At 44.5% G+C, this 20,269-nt stretch overlaps 1 protein-coding gene across 3 annotated transcripts in view; it reads right to left on the reverse strand.

Moving 5' to 3' along the window:
* RARB (retinoic acid receptor beta) overlaps nucleotides 1-20,269 on the reverse strand; it is a 171,500-nt gene that overhangs the window by 89,227 nt on the left and 62,004 nt on the right. For all 3 annotated transcript variants that reach the window (XM_030330639.1, XM_030330640.1, XM_030330641.1), the window contains exon 3: nucleotides 12,646-12,787. In XM_030330639.1, coding sequence (XP_030186499.1) covers nucleotides 12,646-12,787 — 142 coding nt within the window. The remainder of the gene's footprint in view (nucleotides 1-12,645; nucleotides 12,788-20,269) is intronic.

Raw genomic sequence — 20,269 nt, forward strand, 5'->3', positions numbered from 1 at the left:
AGAAGCAACTTTTATCTTTCCCTTTGGAAGAGCTGTATCATATGACTGGCTCCTAAGTGGGTCCATTTTGAAAGGCCAGTGGAAATCCTTAGTGCTATTTTAAAACAGATTTAAACAACGCTGCTGAACCAAAACACTGTTTCATAAGCCTGACCAAGTAATGTCATAAAACACCCCAACCCCCAAAACAAGCAAAGAAAAATGGAGAACTTGTATTCTCCAGCATCAAAACAGAACATTTCTGTCCTAAAAGTATTTTGCAAATCAAACAGAAATTTTTAAAGGCCACGTAGGTATTTTTATGTTGGTGAAATGAAGTCCTGGAACAGTCAAGTGTGAATTCGGGACACAAACATTCTTTCTCATGACGAAATAGGGTGTTGACTCTCCTTGGTCCCAGTACTAAAAAGATGCCTGTCTCCATTAATCTAGTTCATCGGATAATTGCTCAACTCTTTGTTTTCCAGCTTTAAAGGGAGACGGATGAGAGAAATAACCTAACGGTGAGAGTTAATATTTTTCGATGGCAGAGGGAGAAGAAACCGGTTTAAGTGCTCAATCCCACTCGAGGAAGAGCAAATTCAGACTGTACTCTATGCACGGATTTATTGAGCAATTTAGGTAGCCACCCTCCAGAGAATTGCTGTCACTGGGAGAAGGTACTTAAAGGGCCATGTTCATCGCCCCGGAACACAGGGACTGCGGGGAAATTTCGGGTTGCTATTTTCAACGGAGACATTTGTTTCCAAACAAAGGGCTCTCTGCCAGCTATTTTAGAAGCACTTGCATATTTATTCAGTCAACTCTGTGCTGGGGATTGTCTTTGGGCACTGAGGTTTTATCAATGTCTATTTAAAGCAGAATGAAACACAGCTCAAGATGGAAACATAGAATATTTCCAGCCTAGAATGTGAGATGCTTCCTTTTCTTACCGCGCTGGTATCTGGTTTCTCCCTCGCTCCCTCTCTGCAACTGCCACCTGTCTCACAATCTTTGGCATGTCCTCGTTTAATTCCTGCTGTTTTGTTTTTAGTGGCACATAAAATAACAGTGCGCTTTAACAAATTATAGATTTGTTGAAATATGGTGTGTGTGTACAGCTTTGAGAGACAGCAGATCCTCCCTGTTAGGACGTAGTGACAACCTCCATCTGGCTACGTCCACCACGGAACTAGACAAGGGTGAGGCTTCCTTTTATGCAAGGGATAATATGCTAGAATTTATATGGTGCAAGTTAGGAAGGACACAAAAGGGAAAATGTAAAAATGGGCTCATTATGTCAGTGGGGCTGAATTCAAATCCGTAATTCTTAGAAAGATCAGATGAAAGTTCCTGAGTCAGAATCTCTACTCTTCAATTTCTCTTTACCTCCAGTTCAATCCAGAAGTATCTACTAAGTACAAGGCACTGGGCTCTTGGTTGCAGACTCAGATAGGAAAGACACTCTGTGCCTGCCCTCAAGATGCTTATAGCCAGTGCAGAGAACACTTGTGTATGTTCTCTCTCAATCTCTCTCTCCCTCTCTCTCTCTCTCTCTCTCTCTCTCTCTCACACACACACACACACACACACACACGCACACGCACACGCACACACCCCTACCTACTTCCTGGACTCAAAAACGAGTCTGACTTTTGAAGTCACCCAACAGAGGGGTCACTAACATGTCACACTGTAGAGAGGTAAGACTGACCCACACCTGCTTCCTGTTGTTAGAGAAACATGCACGCGTATTTGGGAGTACGGTGGCTTGAAAGATGAGCAACAGAGAAAGCCGGGGACGGCCATCACAGGCAGAGAGGGCAGCAGGCACACCCTGAGGCTCCATCACACGAAAGGCATGCCGAGTAGTCAGTGGTGACTACTGTGGGGCCGGGGGAGTTTGGAGAAGCATAACAGGAGGTCAGTGTCCTGGGCAGGCTGGGGCAGGCTGAGCCAGCTGTGCAGGGCCCTGCCCACAGATACACTTGGAATGGATTCTGTAAGTGATGAAAGGCCACGAATCCCAGGGTCACCTCTGGCTGAAGTGACACTTTGGTTTGTGGGTGTCAGGCCTGAGCCCCAAGGACAAACATCAACTTTAGGAGTACCTTTTGTCTTGAGTGAACGGACCACCGGGCCAGAAGGAACATCAGCTGTTCTGCATAGTCACTAAGACGGTACTGATGATCCAACGTTTGGAGGCCAGAATGGGTCGTTATCATAGCAGGACGAAGAGGGACAAGAGCTAACACTTGGCTAAGAAATGCCTTTAGTTCCTACTATATATTAATTCATTTACTCCTTACAATACCCACGTGAGGTAGGTGCTATTATCATCTCGGTGCTACAGACAAGGAACCGGAGGCACAGAGATGCTAAATAACCTGCCCAAGATCACAGAGCTACGCGCGTAGTGGGCTGGGATCAGAATCCAGGCTGTCCATCAAGTCTGTGTTTTAAGCCACAACAATACCCTGCTGCTCTTCAGAAGGGGGAGTAAACGGTGCGGTCTGAGGTCTCCCCTGTTCCTCGTATTCCCCCTCCGAAGTTCACCTGACCCTTGAAATCCCTCCAGCACAGATCCACCCGCTCGTTGGGCCTTTGTTGTATCAGGACAGGACTAAACCCTAAGGATCCAAGAAAAGCAAGACCCAGCGGCCCATCCTTGAGTTGTGCACAGCTCAGGATGGGGGAAGGGCAGAGGGGACCTCAGCAAGACAAAGGCAGGTCAATGGTCTACTCACCAACAACCGTAGCAATACAGGGGGCTCTGGAAGGGGCTGAGGCTCCCCCAGAATCTGTTCTATTCCTGTCAAGATGCAAGAACACCTGACCAACTAACAGATAAAACCAGAGTTTCTCTAACTTCTGCCCTTCCTGCCCTACCTTGATGATATCTCACATTAGAGGCCACTATACTCTTTCTAAATTGATTTTTTTTTTGCCTAAATAAAATTTAGAGATTTTTATATTACGACTATAAAGACGACAGCAGTATCGTTTGACATAAATCGGAACACAGCCATGCTCGTTCATGAGGCTTTCATGCGGCAATGGGAGAGTCAAAGAGTTGCAACAATCACTGAATCGTCTGCAGAGCTTAAGATATGTAGCGTCTGGTCATTCAGAAAGCTTGCATTCCTCTGAAATAAACAGCACTTCGTCCTAACTAGGTTAGGATGGCTGGTTGCCTGTCTTGTCTCCATTAAAAAGAGGGAGTAGCAAACGTTCAAGAGGTACTAATTAAGGATGGACCGGCATCAAACTGAGGTTTTCCCATTAGTAATAAATAGATGGGGTGACTACTGAAAAGGGAATGACTTTATCACTGTACGATTTGGTATTACTGCGTACTAAGTTTAGTACTTCCCGAAATTAGGTTTCGGACGCTGCCTGCGGCATTTACTCTAGGGAAAATACTGTATTAAACCAGTACATGCATTAAATTAAATCATACGTAAATGCCCGAAAATGTGATTTGGGAGCACAAGGGGGTGAAGGTACTGAAATGGTGTAGCGTTAAATGCGCACAAGAACTGCATCGTTAGAGAAGCAAAGCGTGGTTGAAAAGATACTAGGAGCTGGGTTTAGGACCCACGGGTTGAAGCCGCCAGTGAGACTGCAGGCAGGTTTCTTCGTGTCTCTGAACGTCAGGACACGGAGGACCCGAGCATTAGTCCCTTCCTGCCTGCCACAGGAGATGACTCAAAGTCCTGGGAGACTTTGCCGTTGGTAAAGGGCTTTGTGACCATCAACTGTCATATTATCACCCATGTTCTCTGCAGTCCTCCTGCCATATGGCTAACAGCAAAAGCAGTGCTGAGGAACAGGCCAGCGGGTAAGATTTGGTTGCGTGAAGCGAGATGGACTCAGGAAGGGTGGGCCACAGGGTCCCAAATAAACGTCGGGGAGAGATGGCAGGTGCCACAGGGGCAAACAAAGGAGGAAGCAGGGAGTGAAAGAGACTTTGCTTCTCTGGTGATCTGGGGCGAACCGGACACTGCCCGGGAGACCCCGATGGCCTCACCTTGAGCTGATGGACGCAAGGAGGGGCCCAGGCGCCCTTTCTAACACCCCAGTTCGGTTTTCCCCATGGAGTTGGGTTCCACGATACCAGGATCCCATCCCGTTCTCTGATTACACACGTCCCAGCATCTCCGGGCAAATGAGCCATCTGCCTCCCAGTTTACAGTAGCTGAGGAAGGCGGGTATTTATTTTAGAAACTATGCTTACAAGCTTGATTTTTAATGCTGTGACATAATATTTGGGGCTGTATATCTACACTGTGGCGTCATAAACAATTCAAAACGAGTAGAGCCTGTGCCCTTCACTTTTCTCCTGAAGGAGGAGCAGGGCTGTGTAGTTATTACAGTAAAAAGCAGTAAAAAGTTATTACAGTGGCAGCAGCAACCAGGGCCCAGAGCAGAGCCTGGGTGCCGCCAGCAGAAGAACCCCGAGAGAACAGCTATCATTATTCAGGGTCTGCCGTGGGCCAAGCAGGGTGCTAAATGCACCACCCTCATAAGGTCCAATGCACGAAACAATCCAGCAAGGTTGCCCCACGTTGTCGTCAGCCAGCAGTCAGTCAGTTGCACGTAGGACAAAATTATACCTCTTGCCAAAGATGAGGCAGCTCGAGGGTGGGGTCAGATTTGAACCCAGCTCAGGCTACCTTCAAAGCCCTCTGTTCCTTTGCTCTGCTCTGTCCTACGGTGTCATGGAAAGTTCTCCTTTTTCTAAGGTGAGAATGTGCTGAGCGCCCCTTTACCAGGAGACAGGCTGCAGGGAGAAATGTGTTAGTAAAGCTGAAGGAATTTTAATACTTCCTTTGCAGTCAGAGTGTTAATGGGCTTGAAGTCCCACAGTGGCACTGACATCACTGGGCTGCCAGTGCCCAAACGGAATTTGTTTTTGTTTTTTTTTTTTTAAACTCCCAAACAGATGCAGGAAAACCTTAACATTTGGCAAGTGGAAAGGGACAGCACATTTTTACTTTCCAGCTTCCGTGACATTTTTAGATACAAAAATATAAAGTTTCCAGCCTTTCATTTACTTTTGGGGAGCTGTTTGGGGATTTGTGTGTGGCGGGGTGAAAGGAAAGGTGGGGGTTAATGCCACCTCTCTGTTGAGAAGAACAAAAAGATCATGCCGAACCTTGGGAACGCAGTAACAGGCTAGGACGTAACATGGGAACAAATGAAGAAATAAACTAAAATTAGAAAGACGCTAAGTGCTCTGATGATGATTTTTATGTAATTTCCCAAGTACACAAGGCAACCTACAATACGAATTTCCTCGTTATAAAGCCAGTAAAATCCAGCCGTAGAACCAATGAGCACATCGATATAATCTGTGCATCAACAAAAGTGATTTTAACTGAGGTTAAGTGCCTTTAATCCAAAAGGTTTGTTTTAACGTAAGTTTAACAGTAAAGGGGAAATGAAACACAGAACAACAAAAACCTCTCGTGGAAGTATCAAAGTGTCCGTGCAAAGCATATTCATTCTATCCAATCGACCCATGGGGACATTCATGTCCAAAGTATAAATCAGAATTTAGAGACTTCATAAAAAGCTGTTTTTAAGCTCAATATGCCCCAAATGAGAAGGTGTCAATGAGCACTTAGGGACTCCTAAATTCAGAGATTATTCAATCGCTTTATTCTACAAATATACTTAGGCAACTGTCAGAGGAAAAAAATGCCGTGAAATTAACACTAAACCACATTCTCAAACAAAATCAAAGGCATGTTTTGCCCACCACTCAAAAGCACGGCCCACATAAACATAAGTTCAAAGGCAATTTGAAGAGGTTCCTTTATAAATTAATGGCCAGTGATTTTCAGAAAGAAAAGAAACAGAATGGGGGTGACAGCCACAGTAACCTCCATGGTTTTTCTGTTACACACATGGGGCAAAGGCATCCCATCTCTAAGGCCAGAGACCCAGGGAAACCTGGGCAAACGTCAGAGGCATCCAAAGCCCACAACTTCCCCTTTATCATGGCACATGAGTCTTGCTTCTGATCTGCTTTTTATCTTTCATTTTCCTATTGGCCTCCTGACCCCAATGTCTAGCTAATCCTTGGATCCCCCTTTTTTGTCAGTGAGCAACCTGACAGCCAAGGACTGGCCAGGTGAGCCCCAAATCCCACCACTTACCCATGTTAGCCTCTGCACCCTTTTGGACTTTTGCCATGCACAGTGACACAAGATGCCCACCATTTTCCATAGCAAATCCACGAGAAGATCTAATGTCCTCCAGGGAGAGAACTGACAAGAGGAAGCTCATTGTAGAAACACTGTTGTCTAAACAGGATTAAAAGCATCGGTTCTCACATCATGCCCAGGCTGTCAGTCAACACTAAAGGCTCTCTTACTCAGGTAGAAAACACAAGCCGAGAGAAGCTGAATAACTCGTTCTGGGCCCGCAGCAGAGAAATGAGTGCCTTAGAGTTCAACAGAGGCATGCCCAGAACTGTTTTGTGCCTGGCAACTTTTCAGGAAGTGAAGCTAGGGAGATGTCAGATTTGGTTGTCTTTTAAAATAGCCACATTTAGGGGACACCTGGGTGGCTCAGTCAGTCGAACGTCTGATTTCAGCTCAGGTCATGATCTCACGGTTCGTGGGTTCTGGCCCTGAGTCGGGCTCTGTGCTGACAGCTCAGAGAATGGGGCCTGCTTTGGGTTCTGTGTCTCCACTCTCTTTTTGTCCCTTCCCTGCTTGTGCTCTCTCAAAAATAAATAAATAAACTTAAAAAAATTAAAATAGCCACATTTCGGGACACCTGGATGGCTCAGTTGGTGGAGCATGTGACTCATGATCTCAGAGTCATGAGTTCAAGCCCCACATTTGGCATAGAGCTTACTTACGATCTAAATAAATAAATACATAGATAGATAGATAAGCAAACCACACTTAATCACTTCATTAATCTAACTTCATTGACCAAACGATCATGCTAACTTCCAGGGCTACTAAGTGAGGAAGACATGATGCTTGCCTTGCCTTTTAGGAGGTTATAATCAAGCTAGGGAGCCCATGCTGTGCGAAGAATCACACTATAATAGGTTGGCAGTTCACGGAGGCATGTTCAAAGCTCTATAGAAATATGGGGCAGAATGAATTGTGTAGAATGTGGGGTAGGGCTCAGGGAGCCTTCTCAGAAGAAAAGACATTTCTGCTGGCTCCTAAAACTCCAGTCCAGGGCACGGCCTCTACAGAAACATGGAGCCGTGAGGCTCGCGGGTCCGCATGGCCCAGGATGGCGGCCGCATGGCCGTGGGTGTCTGTTGGTAGGAGAGGAAAAACTGTCCCTGGGAGATGAGCTGAGCGTGAGCTCATGGAGCAGCCACAGTGGCATATGGGACCACCGGGTGAGCCACCTAAAGCGGAAGTAGGCAAAGTATGGCCTTTGGGCCAAACCCAGTTGTCTACTGTTCCTGTAAATAAAGTTTTATTGGAACACAACCAATCTTTGTTTATGTACTTTCTGGGGCTCCTACAGAGATCACATGGCCCACAAAGCCAAAAATATTTTCTATTTGACCCTTGCCAGAGAGTTTGCTGACCGCTGGCTTAAGGATTTCAGCGATGCATCTGGATGCCTGTAGCTGGCCAAATGCATATGGCCAGGCTTTCTCTACTCCTACGGTCTCTCAGTGGCATCGTCTTAAATCTCCCCCTTCCCCATCATGGACAATTAGTGGTTTATCTGTATCATAAGCTTGTCGGGACATCTCTTTCACGGTCCCACATTTTATGTCTTCATTCATTCTTTTTTATTTCTTATTTTAGGGCCACATACTTTCCTTTGTGGACATCATTTCAAGCCTCCCACCCCACCAGCAGAAGCTCATCACTCAACTTTGAGACATTTTGCTTCCTTTGCCTCCTCCCCAAGTTCTTCATAAATTTTTGTACCACTTCCAGAATGCTGCTGAAAATCGATTTTTTTCACTTGCTGCTACCGCTTTCGAATCTCATGCTTTGACAAATAGCTATTTCTCTGCAGAAAGGCTCCCTTAGCTTTACAAAGCCCTCGGCAAATATAAGGTATACCCACCAGCACTTACAGAACAGAAGAGTGAAGAAATAATCCTGCTTTCCTGATCCCCCACACCCAAGGATTTCTTTTACTAGTAAATCCCCTTATACATTTAAAACCAAATTTGGGCTATAAAAATTAAATTTGCACACGGCTTTCTAGGGGGTACGTCTCTAATACACAACAAGGAGTGTGATTATTGTTTAATTAACCACTTGGAATAGAGTCGAGTCAAAAAGAGAAGTCAGAGGTGCTTTTTATGGAATGTAGTATATATTACTATCGGGATCCAAATCCCAGCACTGGCCCTTACTAAATGCGTTACTCGAAATTAATTAACCTCTCTGCACCTAAGTTTCCACATCTGCCTAAAAAAAAGGGGAAGAATGGGATTGTAACTCATCTTTCTCATACGGCTATTGTTAGGCTTGAATGGGACAAAGTATTAAAAATGGTTAAGAAGTCCCCGGCGAACAGAAAACACCTTGCCTATGTTAGCTATTACTGTAATAGGATTTTCAGGTTTCTTTCTTTCCTTCAACAGCACAAAGAATAAGAACATACCAGGAACAGCACCGTGGGACGGGATAGGCCTTGGTGGGGACATTGTAAATTTTTGCCTCAGGTCTTTCTGATTAGCTACATAGGGATTCTTTCCTCCCACACTCCTGCCCCATGTGGTTTGGGTGGGGTAGACCTCGAGGCCCGGCTCCTGAGATTGGCACATGACGGAGACCTAGCCAATTACGGCGGTCTACCCCTCCATCACCCCCAAGGTGAGACAGTTATACAAGGGCACGTGATCCGAGTTAGGCCAATGAGAACCAGTTCCTGGGCACTCACGAAATGATGGGGACCCGCACCTCTCTGTCAGGTTGGTGGCCATCTTGAGTAGCCATATGTAAAATCTTCCAGAAAACCAAACCAACAGGGTAAAAAAACAAAAACAAACAAACAAACAAAACCATCTATGGGAGACAACGAGGAGCCACGCCCCCAAAACGACCTCGAGCCCTTGCATGCGGTCATGTTACTCCGGACTGTCCAATTGCATGTGCCGATTTTTTGAGCTTATGCCAAGTTTGAGCTGAGTTTTCTGTCGCTTGCACCCGAAGAGTTCTGACACATACTAATGAATCGTCATGACCTATGGCAAGAATTGAATGCAAATCTTAGGCAGCTTGGTACCACAGAGAAAGCACGGCCAGAAGAGGAAAGGCTTGAACTGTAGTCTTCGTTCTGTCTTGAGCCAGTTGGGGATTGCTGGGAAAACCGTTTCACCTTTCTGGGTCCCAGTGTGCTTGTATGTCAAATGAGAGAGGTGAGTGAAAATCAATCTCTAAGATCCCTTTTCAGTTCTAACATTCTAGGAGTCTCTATTATTCTTGGGTTCATTTCGGTTGCGAATATCTTGGTATAACCGGTTACCGATTCTCATATTTTCCTGCTTCTTTCTGTTTCAGCTTAAAAAATATTCTATTAGACCCTAAGTCTCTCTATTCCAAGCGTTTATTCCTTCCCCTTCAATTTCCTTCGAAGGAAAATATATTTATTTTTGTATACTTGGGCATAATGATCCCATTTTCTTCTCATTTATATATTTTTAAATCTAATTAAGGTGATAAGTTCCTTGAGGGTTGAAACTAGAGTTTTCCTGTGGGTGTAAACATTATTTTTTTTTTTAATTGGCAACCGAGCTGCCAGTTTTTACAGAGCAGCAGGATATGGGTTTTAAGTAATGTAAGCAGGAAATGGGTCTCCAGCCCACACAAAATAAATGCAAAAGTACTGATTTACCCTGAGTCCACATCTGGCTTACTCATTTATAATTTCAGCCTAGACTAAAATTCTCCCACAGAACTGCAGCGTGACTGACATCCATGTCTACAGAATGTGAGACCAAAAATGGAGTGTCAGGGGATCATTCTGCGAGTCTCACTTACACATATAAAAAAATCTGGCTATTACAGGGCAACGTTGTGCTTTTCAGCGGTAGGGTCTGGGGCCCGAGCTAAGTTAGTATTAGCTCTATATCTCCATATTCATTGATTTTAAGTAATTCAATAGCTCTAAAGTTTGGAGGGAGCAAAGAGAACTGGCTGAAATGTGGTCAACTGACCCATCAACCACAGATAGAAGTTTCCAGGGGAAAAAGACCTTCCCAGGAGGTATGGGAGGACACTACCCTATCTGATGACCCAGTCCATTCTTGCTCATCAGGACCCTAAAATATGACAAAGACGCCAACCTCAACTGCCTTAACGGCACCTCTTGGCAAATATAACAAAACTTGCTGGAGGCAGTTGGTTTAGCGATTCAGTCCAGCTCTTCAGGGCCCAGTTTCTGTCTGTCTTTCCACTCTTCTATCTACAGTGCCTTCTTTGTCCTCGAGTTGGAGGACAGCTACGAGGGGCACTTGTGGCTACCTGCTTTCTTGTCCACATACGTCGGAAAGGAGGGCACTTCTGTCCTAATATTTTAAGCTGGAGTCTTTTGTCCTATTTGGGTAATTTTATTTTGGTAAAATTTCAAGTTTGCTCCAAAGTTGCAAGAATAGTACAAAGACCTCCTGTACGCCCTTCATCTAGATTCACAATTCTTCATAAGTAATAATATAGAACAGTATATTACAGCGCTATAATCTATAATCCGTATTCAAATTTCACTCACTGTCCCAATAACGTCCTTTAGAACTATTTCCCTCTGACCAAGAATCCGATCTGGATTATGCATTGCATGTAGCTGGCATGTCTCTTTTAATCTGGAACAGTTTTTCAGTCTGTCTTTGCCTTTCATAATGTTGGCATTTTTGAAGGCACTAGTTTGTTTTTGTTTAATTGTGTTGCTTTCTTATTACTGAGTTTTCAGAGGTTTGTATATTTTGTTTTATTTTTTTAATATTTTAAAAAATAGTTATTTTTGAGACAGAGACAAGAGCGTGAGCGGGGGAGGGGCAGAGAGAGGGGGAGACACAGAATCCGAAGCAGGCTCCAGGCTCCGAGCTGTCAGCACAGAGCCCGACGTGGGGCTCGAACATGCGAACCTCGAGATCATGACCCGAGCTGAAGTCAGCCGCTTAACTGACTGAGCTACCCAGACACCCCAAGAGGTTTGTATATTTTAGATACAAGTCCTCAATCAGGTGTGCAATTTGTAAGTAATTTCTTCTAGTACGTGACTTGTCTTTCCATTGATTCCATAGTATCTGTTGGAGAGCTGACATCTTTTTTATTTTGATAAAGTCTAATTTATCTTTTTATTTTTTGTGGAGGCTGAGCATGAGTTTTGAATTCATTCTCGTTGGACTGGCCTACATCACCGATTCCCACCATGAACCAGTGACATGGAATATGACGGGTGGCTGGGACACAGAATAGGATGCTTGGCTTGAGTCAACGGAATTGTTCCCCGTCCTGCTGTTTTTCCTCAAGTACGGAAACCCAAGAAACGGAAAAGCATGCTAAGCCCTAGGCACACTTAAGAGAGGTGAAGGGACAGAATGGCTACTGGGCAGCCAAGCAACATTCCCTAGAAGCAGTTCCAGGCAAAAAGCCAGTCGGCCAGCTGAGCAGCGCTGCTTGGCCCTGGGGGCTTTCCGTCCTCAGTCTCCCCACCACCCAATGGCCACATTTCCCAGTTCCAAAGTCCGAGAGCCCTGGACCTAGAACATAAGCCTTCGAACCAGGCTGCAAGATCATGGCTGAGGTTCCTGGCTTTTTGTCCCAGTGCTTCACTCACACTTCGCCTTCACCAAATCCCCGAGTAACAGGATGAATAAAGTAACAGCCATCACATTCAGTGCTTCACCTTCTACACAACCCTGTGCCGTCCTTAGGCCTGCCTGAGCCAAGCCATTTGCCCGTTGTCGCTTCCTTGTTCCCTTCACGTGACAGCACCAAAGAGAGAAACGTAAGGATGAAAATGTTGGAGGTGTACATATACGCTGTCTGTATTAAGTGATGTACATTTCAAGTCCCCATTATCAGATGTTTTTGGACCACTCATTTTTAATTCATTAAAATGTTCTCTTTCGCATTAAAAAAAAAAAAACCCCGCAGAATTCTTTGGCGGAGGAGGGTGGCTGGGACAAAAAAAAAGCTAAATCGAATTTGGAAACATGCCAACGCACCAAGTTTCTAAATATTTCTTCCACAACAAAAGGTTTACACTCCCTTCCCTCTGAGAAAGGGCTAATTATTACTACTGTTAATATTCATGCCTCTTGTCTCCTTTTGTTCTCAGGGACACGGGCACAACTCTGTTCCCACGGTCAGGACGGGGAAATGGCGTCTCTAAGTGGCGATGCGATGTGCTAGTCACTGGTGGCTCTACGACAACACACAGTGAGTTGGGACCGCTCTGAAACACACACCTGCCATCCGCAGCACACAGCTCCAGCCCTGTCCCCAGCTGCCACTCAGGCTTGATCTGAAAATCCCCACGGTTATTCTGTTTTCAGCTCACCTCTGTTTACACCTAGCCTTGGCAATCTATCCTTGGTGTCATATGGGAATTCCGCATGCCATGCCCTCCACAACTTGATTCTGGAAGCTGAGCAAGTCCTGTATATAGGTAAGCCAAAGAAGGAAAAAGAAAAGTTTTTGAGACTCCACTTACATTCTTTGGACATTCCCACTTCAAAGCACTTCTGGAGTCGGCAGTACTGGCATCGATTCCTGGTGACTTTATTAATAACACAGTTTTTATCTCGGTGACAAGTGTAAATCATGTTCTTCTGAATACTTCTGCGGAAAAACCCCTGCAAGCGAGGGAGAAGATGAGTAAGAAAAAGAACTGGTAAGTTTCGGGAGAGATCAAAGCCAGCCTTATCCATGCATTGATTGCTTGGTCTGAGTAACGAAGGGAGGGCAGCAGAAAAGTTAACTTATTTAAGCCTTCAAATCCTTGTGACATATTAATAGCTCTCCCTTTGTTTCCAATCCGAAAGCCCCTTTTTAATCAAAACTAGACATGACGGTTAGCGTCTTGCTAAAGGGAAATTAGTACCAACTTGAGTCGCTTGAAAAACAAAACGCAAGACCTGGGTTCCCTCCAAACAGGCTTAATTCATAAGCGGCCCCCTTGCTGGCCAGAATGATTTCAGGTGAGCCTACCATCAAGAAACACAATATACGAGGCATCACATTTGCAAAAGAAATAAGATTCATGGAAGAATTTGGTCTTTTCAAAAAAAAAGTCTCTTCCAATTTTTTCCCCACATATTTAGCTCATTACAATATTTCAAATATGATGTAATTTACACAGTGTTTAGACAAATATGATCCAAGACTGGAAGCAAGGTGTAAAAATGACTGCCCATTTAATGGCACAGGAGAGCTGTGCTGTCCAATATGGTAGCCTCTAATCACAGGGAGCTATTTAAATCAAAATTAATAAAAATGAAATAAAATTTAAAATTCGATTCCTCAGTTGCAGGAGCCACATTTCAAATGCTCAATAGCTACATATAGCTAGTGGACAGCACTTATATGGAAGATTTTCATCCTGGCAGAAAGTTCTCTCGGGCAGCACTGTCCTGCAACGTGGACTTTTTGACAAGCTTACCTAAGAGTCATCTAACACTCTTGGGAAATGTAACTTTGTTTGACTTACTATTTACTATCGATTGGTCACAGACTCTGCAACGACTGTAGAAGACAGATAAATTACAAATATGTTTGTTAAGGATAGGTGTAAAGATTTCTGTCTGGCTGAAATAGAACCAAAGAGTACTGTTTTATCGCCTTGGAGGACATTAACCAGTATTGTACCTAACTTTGAAGTCTTACTCCAGCATTCTCTTTTCTTTTCACTCTATCAAGCAATCAACCTGCCTACCTAGACATTTTGCTCAAATCCCCCTTTGAACCAGTTTTGTTATCCTACCATTTCTCTCATGACTGGGTTCGATAAATCTTCAAATGCGTGCTTACTGAATATTTGACAGAGTTATTACTTTTCAACTTTCTGAAAATTCTATTTTGGCAAAAGAAGCAATTTATCCTGATTTCTGTGAAATACTGATGAAATAAAGCAGACGGTAGGCTCATGAGCCCATGGTGACCGCCTTTTCCTCTTTGTCCTCACCATTTTTACCGCACAGTTTTGTAGACGATGGATAGTCGAGGGATGCTTGCTACGCAGACGAATGAACGGGGAGTGAAGGGCACACACCTGCTGTCTTTTCTCTCTCCTGATCGCCCAACAAAAACCTCTATGTTGCTAAGAGTATTGCGAGCAGGGAGGTTTGCCTTCACAACTGTGATGTGACTTTTACCCACATCAGAAACAATTCTCTTGGATCTAAGAGACACGTCACCAAATGTGCCGAATGGCACAGAAGACTCACTGAGTTCAACTTTCCCTGTAACACATTCACACTCCAGGAACCAGAACTAAAAACATTTAAAGCTGAAGCACATTAACAACGAAAGCTCGTGTAACACATGTTGTTTAGGATATTTACGTGGGTACCCTAGGATTTTAATGTCTCAATAAACATATTTTTACTGGCATGGTTCAACTGTAAACGCCTGGAAATCTTGCTTAAGGTTGCAACTCCAGTCACATCCCAGACACACACATCTTCCAAGAAAACGCAGTTTATTTTTGTACCTCTGGAGCTACAAATATGCCCCAAATCTAAAATAACAGGTTACAAATACTCTGAACCTTTAATAGCATCTGTGCAGAGCGGTCACCTCAAACATATCTTTTTATGCAAAAAATATACCTACAGGACACTTTTGGCTGCCAGATGTACAAACTCAATTTACAGAAACTTCCTTGCTCTCCTGCCAAGAAACACTGACCCGATGGAAGATCTGGTCTTTCCTGCATGTGTGAAGCAAATGGCCAAAGGTGACCTCCTCCATTTATTAAAAACTAAGTATTTAGTTCAGCAGATGCTTAGTGAGTGACCAAGAGGGGGACCAAAACAATCTCGTGATGCTCAAATGAAAGAAGAAGAGAGAACTGAAGAACTTTATGTTGTCGCTACTTGCCCAGCCATTGTGGTTCAGTAACAGTGATGGCAGAAACTAAACAGGACTCGGTTTTCCAAATCAGATTTTTGGCTAGATATCAGGAGAAGGTCTAAGTTTTCAGTAAATCATTTCCACCACGGTGGAATACTTGCTGACTAAAATAGATGCTGGGAGGTATTTTGATACATGGACTGGGTAAACAGAAAACCCCCCTGAGGCCGGAGTGATACCTGCATTCTACAAATTTTCCTCCCAGTAGTTGTGGGGAATTATTATTTAAACCTCGTTTTGTTGACTGCTTTGAGGACCTAGCATGTGCATGTGTGTGACACTGTGCCCCGTGCCACCCAAATTTTAGCTGCTTAATGTTTTTTCTTAGGCTGACTCTAAATTCTAACATTACTTAAAACGGAGACCTTTAATCTCTGGCTTCCTTTGAAAGCCAGCACTGGCTTGTCAATATTAAAAGGCAAATAAAACACAAAAGTCAAACAAAACAATAATCAGATGTTATTTCGCTCTCCCTGGATACGAGATCTGCTAGGGGCTTAAAGCTCCAGGCCTTATCACTTCCTGAGACAGATCAGCACTGACTTGAAACTATCACTGAGGAATTCAGAGAAAATGTTTCTCATTCGGTGATTCAGCGAGACTTAAAGCCACAAATCTGTGCCAACCTAAAATCGGAAGCCTCATACTTGGAGAAACAAAACTGCAACCCAAATCTTGTCACATGTAAAAATGGGTTTAGAAGTACTGAATTCAAAGTGTGATAGTCCTTGAAGCCAGTAGATGGGCAGAAACATACCTAGAGGAGAAAATACTGAAAAGTTGAGCATATAAAAGGAAGGATTTCAGGGGCACCTGGGTGGTCCAGTCAGTTAAGCGTCCCATGCCTGTTTTCAGTTCAGCTCATGATTTCATGGTCTCTGGGGATCGAGCCCCAGAGCCCCACGTCGGGCTCTGGGCTGCCAGCGTGGAGACTGCTTGGGATTCTCTCGCTCTCCCTCTGTCTCTGCCCTTCCCACCCCTACCCACCCTGCGTGCAAGCTCTCTCTCAAAATAAATAGATAAATTTAGAAGGGGAAAAAAAAAAAAAAAAGGAAAGGAAGGAAGGATTTGGTTCCATTTGGAGGAGCAGCCCGGGGTTGGGGCGGGTAGGAATAGGTAGGCGGCAGTAGAGGAAGGGCACGGGACAGGAGGTCTAGGTGCTGGACTGCAGCCTCCTCATTATCACTGTGTGGCCTTGACCCAGTCACAGCCCTAGGAGGCGAAGCTCTCTCATCTTCTAAGTGAGGGGCTGGGCGGCTTATTTCCCAGATCCTTTCAGGGTGTACATTTCTGGGATCCCAAGTGTGCCATCGCACCAGAGAGTGACAAATTGGGATGCCTTGAAAGTGAAGATGAAGGAATTTCTGCGAGCAAAGAAAATGGCCAAGGAAAAGGAAGACTAAGGAAGAAGAGGCCATCCACCTGCGTGGGCAAAAACCGTAATCTAGCGGGGACTAGTCTAGAGTTACTGGCATCACAATTTTCTCACTTTCCCGAAACATCCTTTTCCCAGTAAACCCCAAGAAATGCTGTCAAGTCTTCAAGAGCTAGGTCACCTCATCCAGGAAGCCTTCCCCGAGTGATCCAAGCACATAGGAATGCTTCCTCTTCCAGGTAACCTTGGTATCTTGCTTACCCTTCTATGTTATTCCTGTTCAATTACAGTATTTAAAATAACAGACAATAGTACAGTTGACTTCAGAGGATACATGGGTGCCACGGGGGAATGCCAGCCTACGGCCAGCAGTCACAGCCTCAGGGAGCCAATGGGCATACTAGATTTCTACAACTGGGTGTCCCAGTACCACCAGCAAGTGTGACATCTTCCTTGCTGAGATCTAGGATGTCCTGACAGAGGAAGGGCAGGAACATGGGGGCCAGCTTCCTGGAACTAGAGTGGGCAGGTTGGTAGGCCCCAACGTGGCCTCAAGTCAGTACTTAATGTCTCTTCCCCAGAACTAAGACAGGGGACTTGGGTGGGGTGAGGGAAAGACTCAAGGCAATGGCTATTCTACAAATGGTAGGAAAGTATTTCAGTATTTCGATACCGAATAAAACCGTATTGGTGCCTTATTAGCCAAATGTCCCCAGGACTAGGACAGGACCTGGCACATGATTGATAGCTTAATAAATGGCTGTTAAATGAACAAACGAATGAATGACGATGTCCTCAGCTATAAGCAAAAATAGAGTGAGAGTCGTGGATGTATTATACCTTACTTCCATAAAATATTCTTCAATATTAGTATATTCCTTGAGGATGATATTGTCTGTAGTTGAACAGCCAGATCGCTCAGAAGTTAGCGGAAGATCCGCCAATTGGAGATGTAATCAGGTGAGGCCATCAAGGCTTCCCTTGGTTAACCATGATTCGTGTTGGTTAGTAATGATTTCTGTTGTTAATCCTAACTTCTGCTGGTTAACCTCGATCTCTCTTAATTATGACTTCTGTTGGTTAATCATGACTTCTACTGTTTGTAACACAACACTACAGCTATTTTTTTTTTTTTTTTGAGACAGAGAGTGTGTGTGCACCCACACGAGTGGCAAAGGGGCAGGGGGAGAGAGAATCTTAAGCAGGCTGCACGCTCAGCACAGAGCCCGATGCAGGGCTCCATCTCATAACCGTGGATCATGGCCTGAGCAGAAATCAAGAGTCCAATGCCCACGTGACTGAGCCACCCACGCATCCCTAACACTCTAGCTACTTCAGTCAAGAAGACAGGTCTGCCTCACGAACTGAGTCAAGTGTTTTCTAACCATAGTGTTTTCAACCTTTCTTATCTCACGCTCATCTATTCTTGCTCTCAAGGAACTGGGACCCAACCAAAAGAAAAAAAAAAACACTCCTATGGTAGAGAAGGCCACAGTTGCATTAGAGTGTCTTAGGAATAATCACAGAATGCCCACTCAGATTACTTCTGTCTCCCCTTGGGGATATGAGGCACCAGTGTTCTACCTAATCCTCTGTTACCTACAGTACAGACACAGTCCTAAATCAAAAGGGAAACCATCTCTTTTAAGCCAGAACATTCTCCCACACCCAAATACTAAAATTCCTAATTACCTTGATAAACTGGTCATAGGTCCCAAATCTATAAAGGCCATGGATAAAAGTGGCTCATTTTACTCCCTTCTTCATGTTTTGATAGGAGATTAAGTTGGACCATCTTCTCTCCTCTAATACTCTCAAATCATTGCTCTAATTCTTGTGATTTTTTTTTTCCTTTCGTGGACCATGTTTCAACTTCTGGCTTTCAAAACCTTTTTTTTTTTTTTTAACATTTATTTTTGAGAGAGAGACAGAGCACAAGAGGGGGAGGGGCAGAGAGAGGGAGACACAGAATCCAAAGCAGGCTCCAGGCTCTGAGCTGTCAGCACAGAACCCGACGCGGGGCTCGAACCCACAAACCGTGAGATCCCTCAACCATCTCCCAGAAAGAGTGATTTTTCTTGGTTTAGATGCTAGCCTAGTGATTACGAATTGGGCTCCAGGGACGTTTGGGTGGCTCAGCTGGTTGAGCATCTGACTCTTGAGTTTGGCTCCCGTCATGATCCCATGTTTATGGGATTGAGTCCCATGTCAGACTCCATGCTGAGCTTGGAGTCCACTTGAGATTCTCTCGCTTCCTCTGCCCTTTCTCCTGCTCGCACACACATTCTAAAATTTAAAAAAAAAATTTGCTTTAAATTAAAAAAAAATTAATTGGGCTTTAGCTTGAGTACCTGTGGATTTTAACTCTGACTCTGCTGCTTACCATCCTTGTGACATTAAGTGAGTTGTGCTAAGGCCTGTTTCCTCATTTGTAAGGTGGGGATAATGAAAACACCTATGCTTCATGGCATTACGGAGTATACCCAATTAGGGAACACATACAAAGTGTTAACCCAATGCCCAGCACATAGCAAGTGCCCAGTGAATGGTAGCTTTTGTTAGTGATGAGACCTCTTCTTTCCAAAGCTCTCTTCTGGACAGTTTCCAATATACATTTGGTATTGAAAATAAAGATTCCCAAATAGGACAGAACACGGTTCTGAACCTCTGAACAACACAGGCTATTGTGGGTGGATATCCTCATGCTTCCAAAGGCCACCTCTATATATACTCATTCCTCTGCGGATTCATTCATCCAATGCCAGTTAACTGGAGTGGATGTGGTAGGCTCTCCTGGTGCATACAAGGATATGGAAGGCAGGGCTGTTGCCCTTTCTCGACTCATCAAGAACATGAAATCAAGTGAACACTCCAAGGCACACGCCACCACACAGCGTGATAAGAATGTCTAACAGAAGCAGAAAGTGAAAAAGTGCCCGGGACAGTGCCTGGCAGAGAGCAGGCACACTTAACATATTTACTGAGGTGAAGCCATAGGAATGCAAAGGAGTTAGAAGGGGGTCAGCCCTGGATTCTCCCTCTAGGATTCAAACGGTGAGCTTTCCCCCAAGGAACATTCTGGGTCAGCTAGAGCGATCACAGGTGAGGAAATACAGGGAAGGGCCAGTGGGCCAGGCTGGCAGAGACGTAAATGATGGGTGTGTGTGTGTGTGTGTGTGTGTGTGTGTGTGTGTGTGTGTATAAGGCACAGCTGAAAGAGGTTGGTTTGGACTGGGCAGGATCTTGACAGCCATGCCAGGCATTTACCGAGGAGGCACTCGTTCTTCTGTGCAGGAGGAGGCTAGGGTCAGAACCCTATTCTGCCAAGATTGTTCAGGAAGCTGCGACTCAATGAATTAATTTAATTTAACCGAGCTATTTTAACCATACTAATCTAACTACACTATTAATTTAACCATACTAAAGTAGATAGTGAGTTCTGGGCATGAATACATATACATAAAACCCTAAACCTGCCCTCAGGTCCGGTCAAGGATGTAGCCCAAAGAATCCTTGACTTCTGAACAACAGGGCAATCTGGCCCACGTTTAACATAAAGCTACTTGTGAGAATTCATACCGCGGTGTTGTGAAGGGAAGTAGCTTTTTAGCCTCAGAGCCATTTACATCAGGTTTAACGTGCGCGGAACGCGTCGTGATTGAAGCAGGGTGCAGAGTAAAAACTTGTTTATTTAAAAAAACTGGGCAACTTGGCACTACATTAGTCATGAGAAGCAGTGGATCAGGAGAAATCCACCCCAAAAGTAATATGGGAAGCACATCTGTTTGCACTGGGCTTTCGCAGAGTTAATTTCTATCCCATGCAAAGT

Source organism: Lynx canadensis, chromosome C2 (genome assembly GCF_007474595.2).
Source record: "Lynx canadensis isolate LIC74 chromosome C2, mLynCan4.pri.v2, whole genome shotgun sequence".
Taxonomy (NCBI): Eukaryota; Metazoa; Chordata; class Mammalia; order Carnivora; family Felidae; genus Lynx; species Lynx canadensis.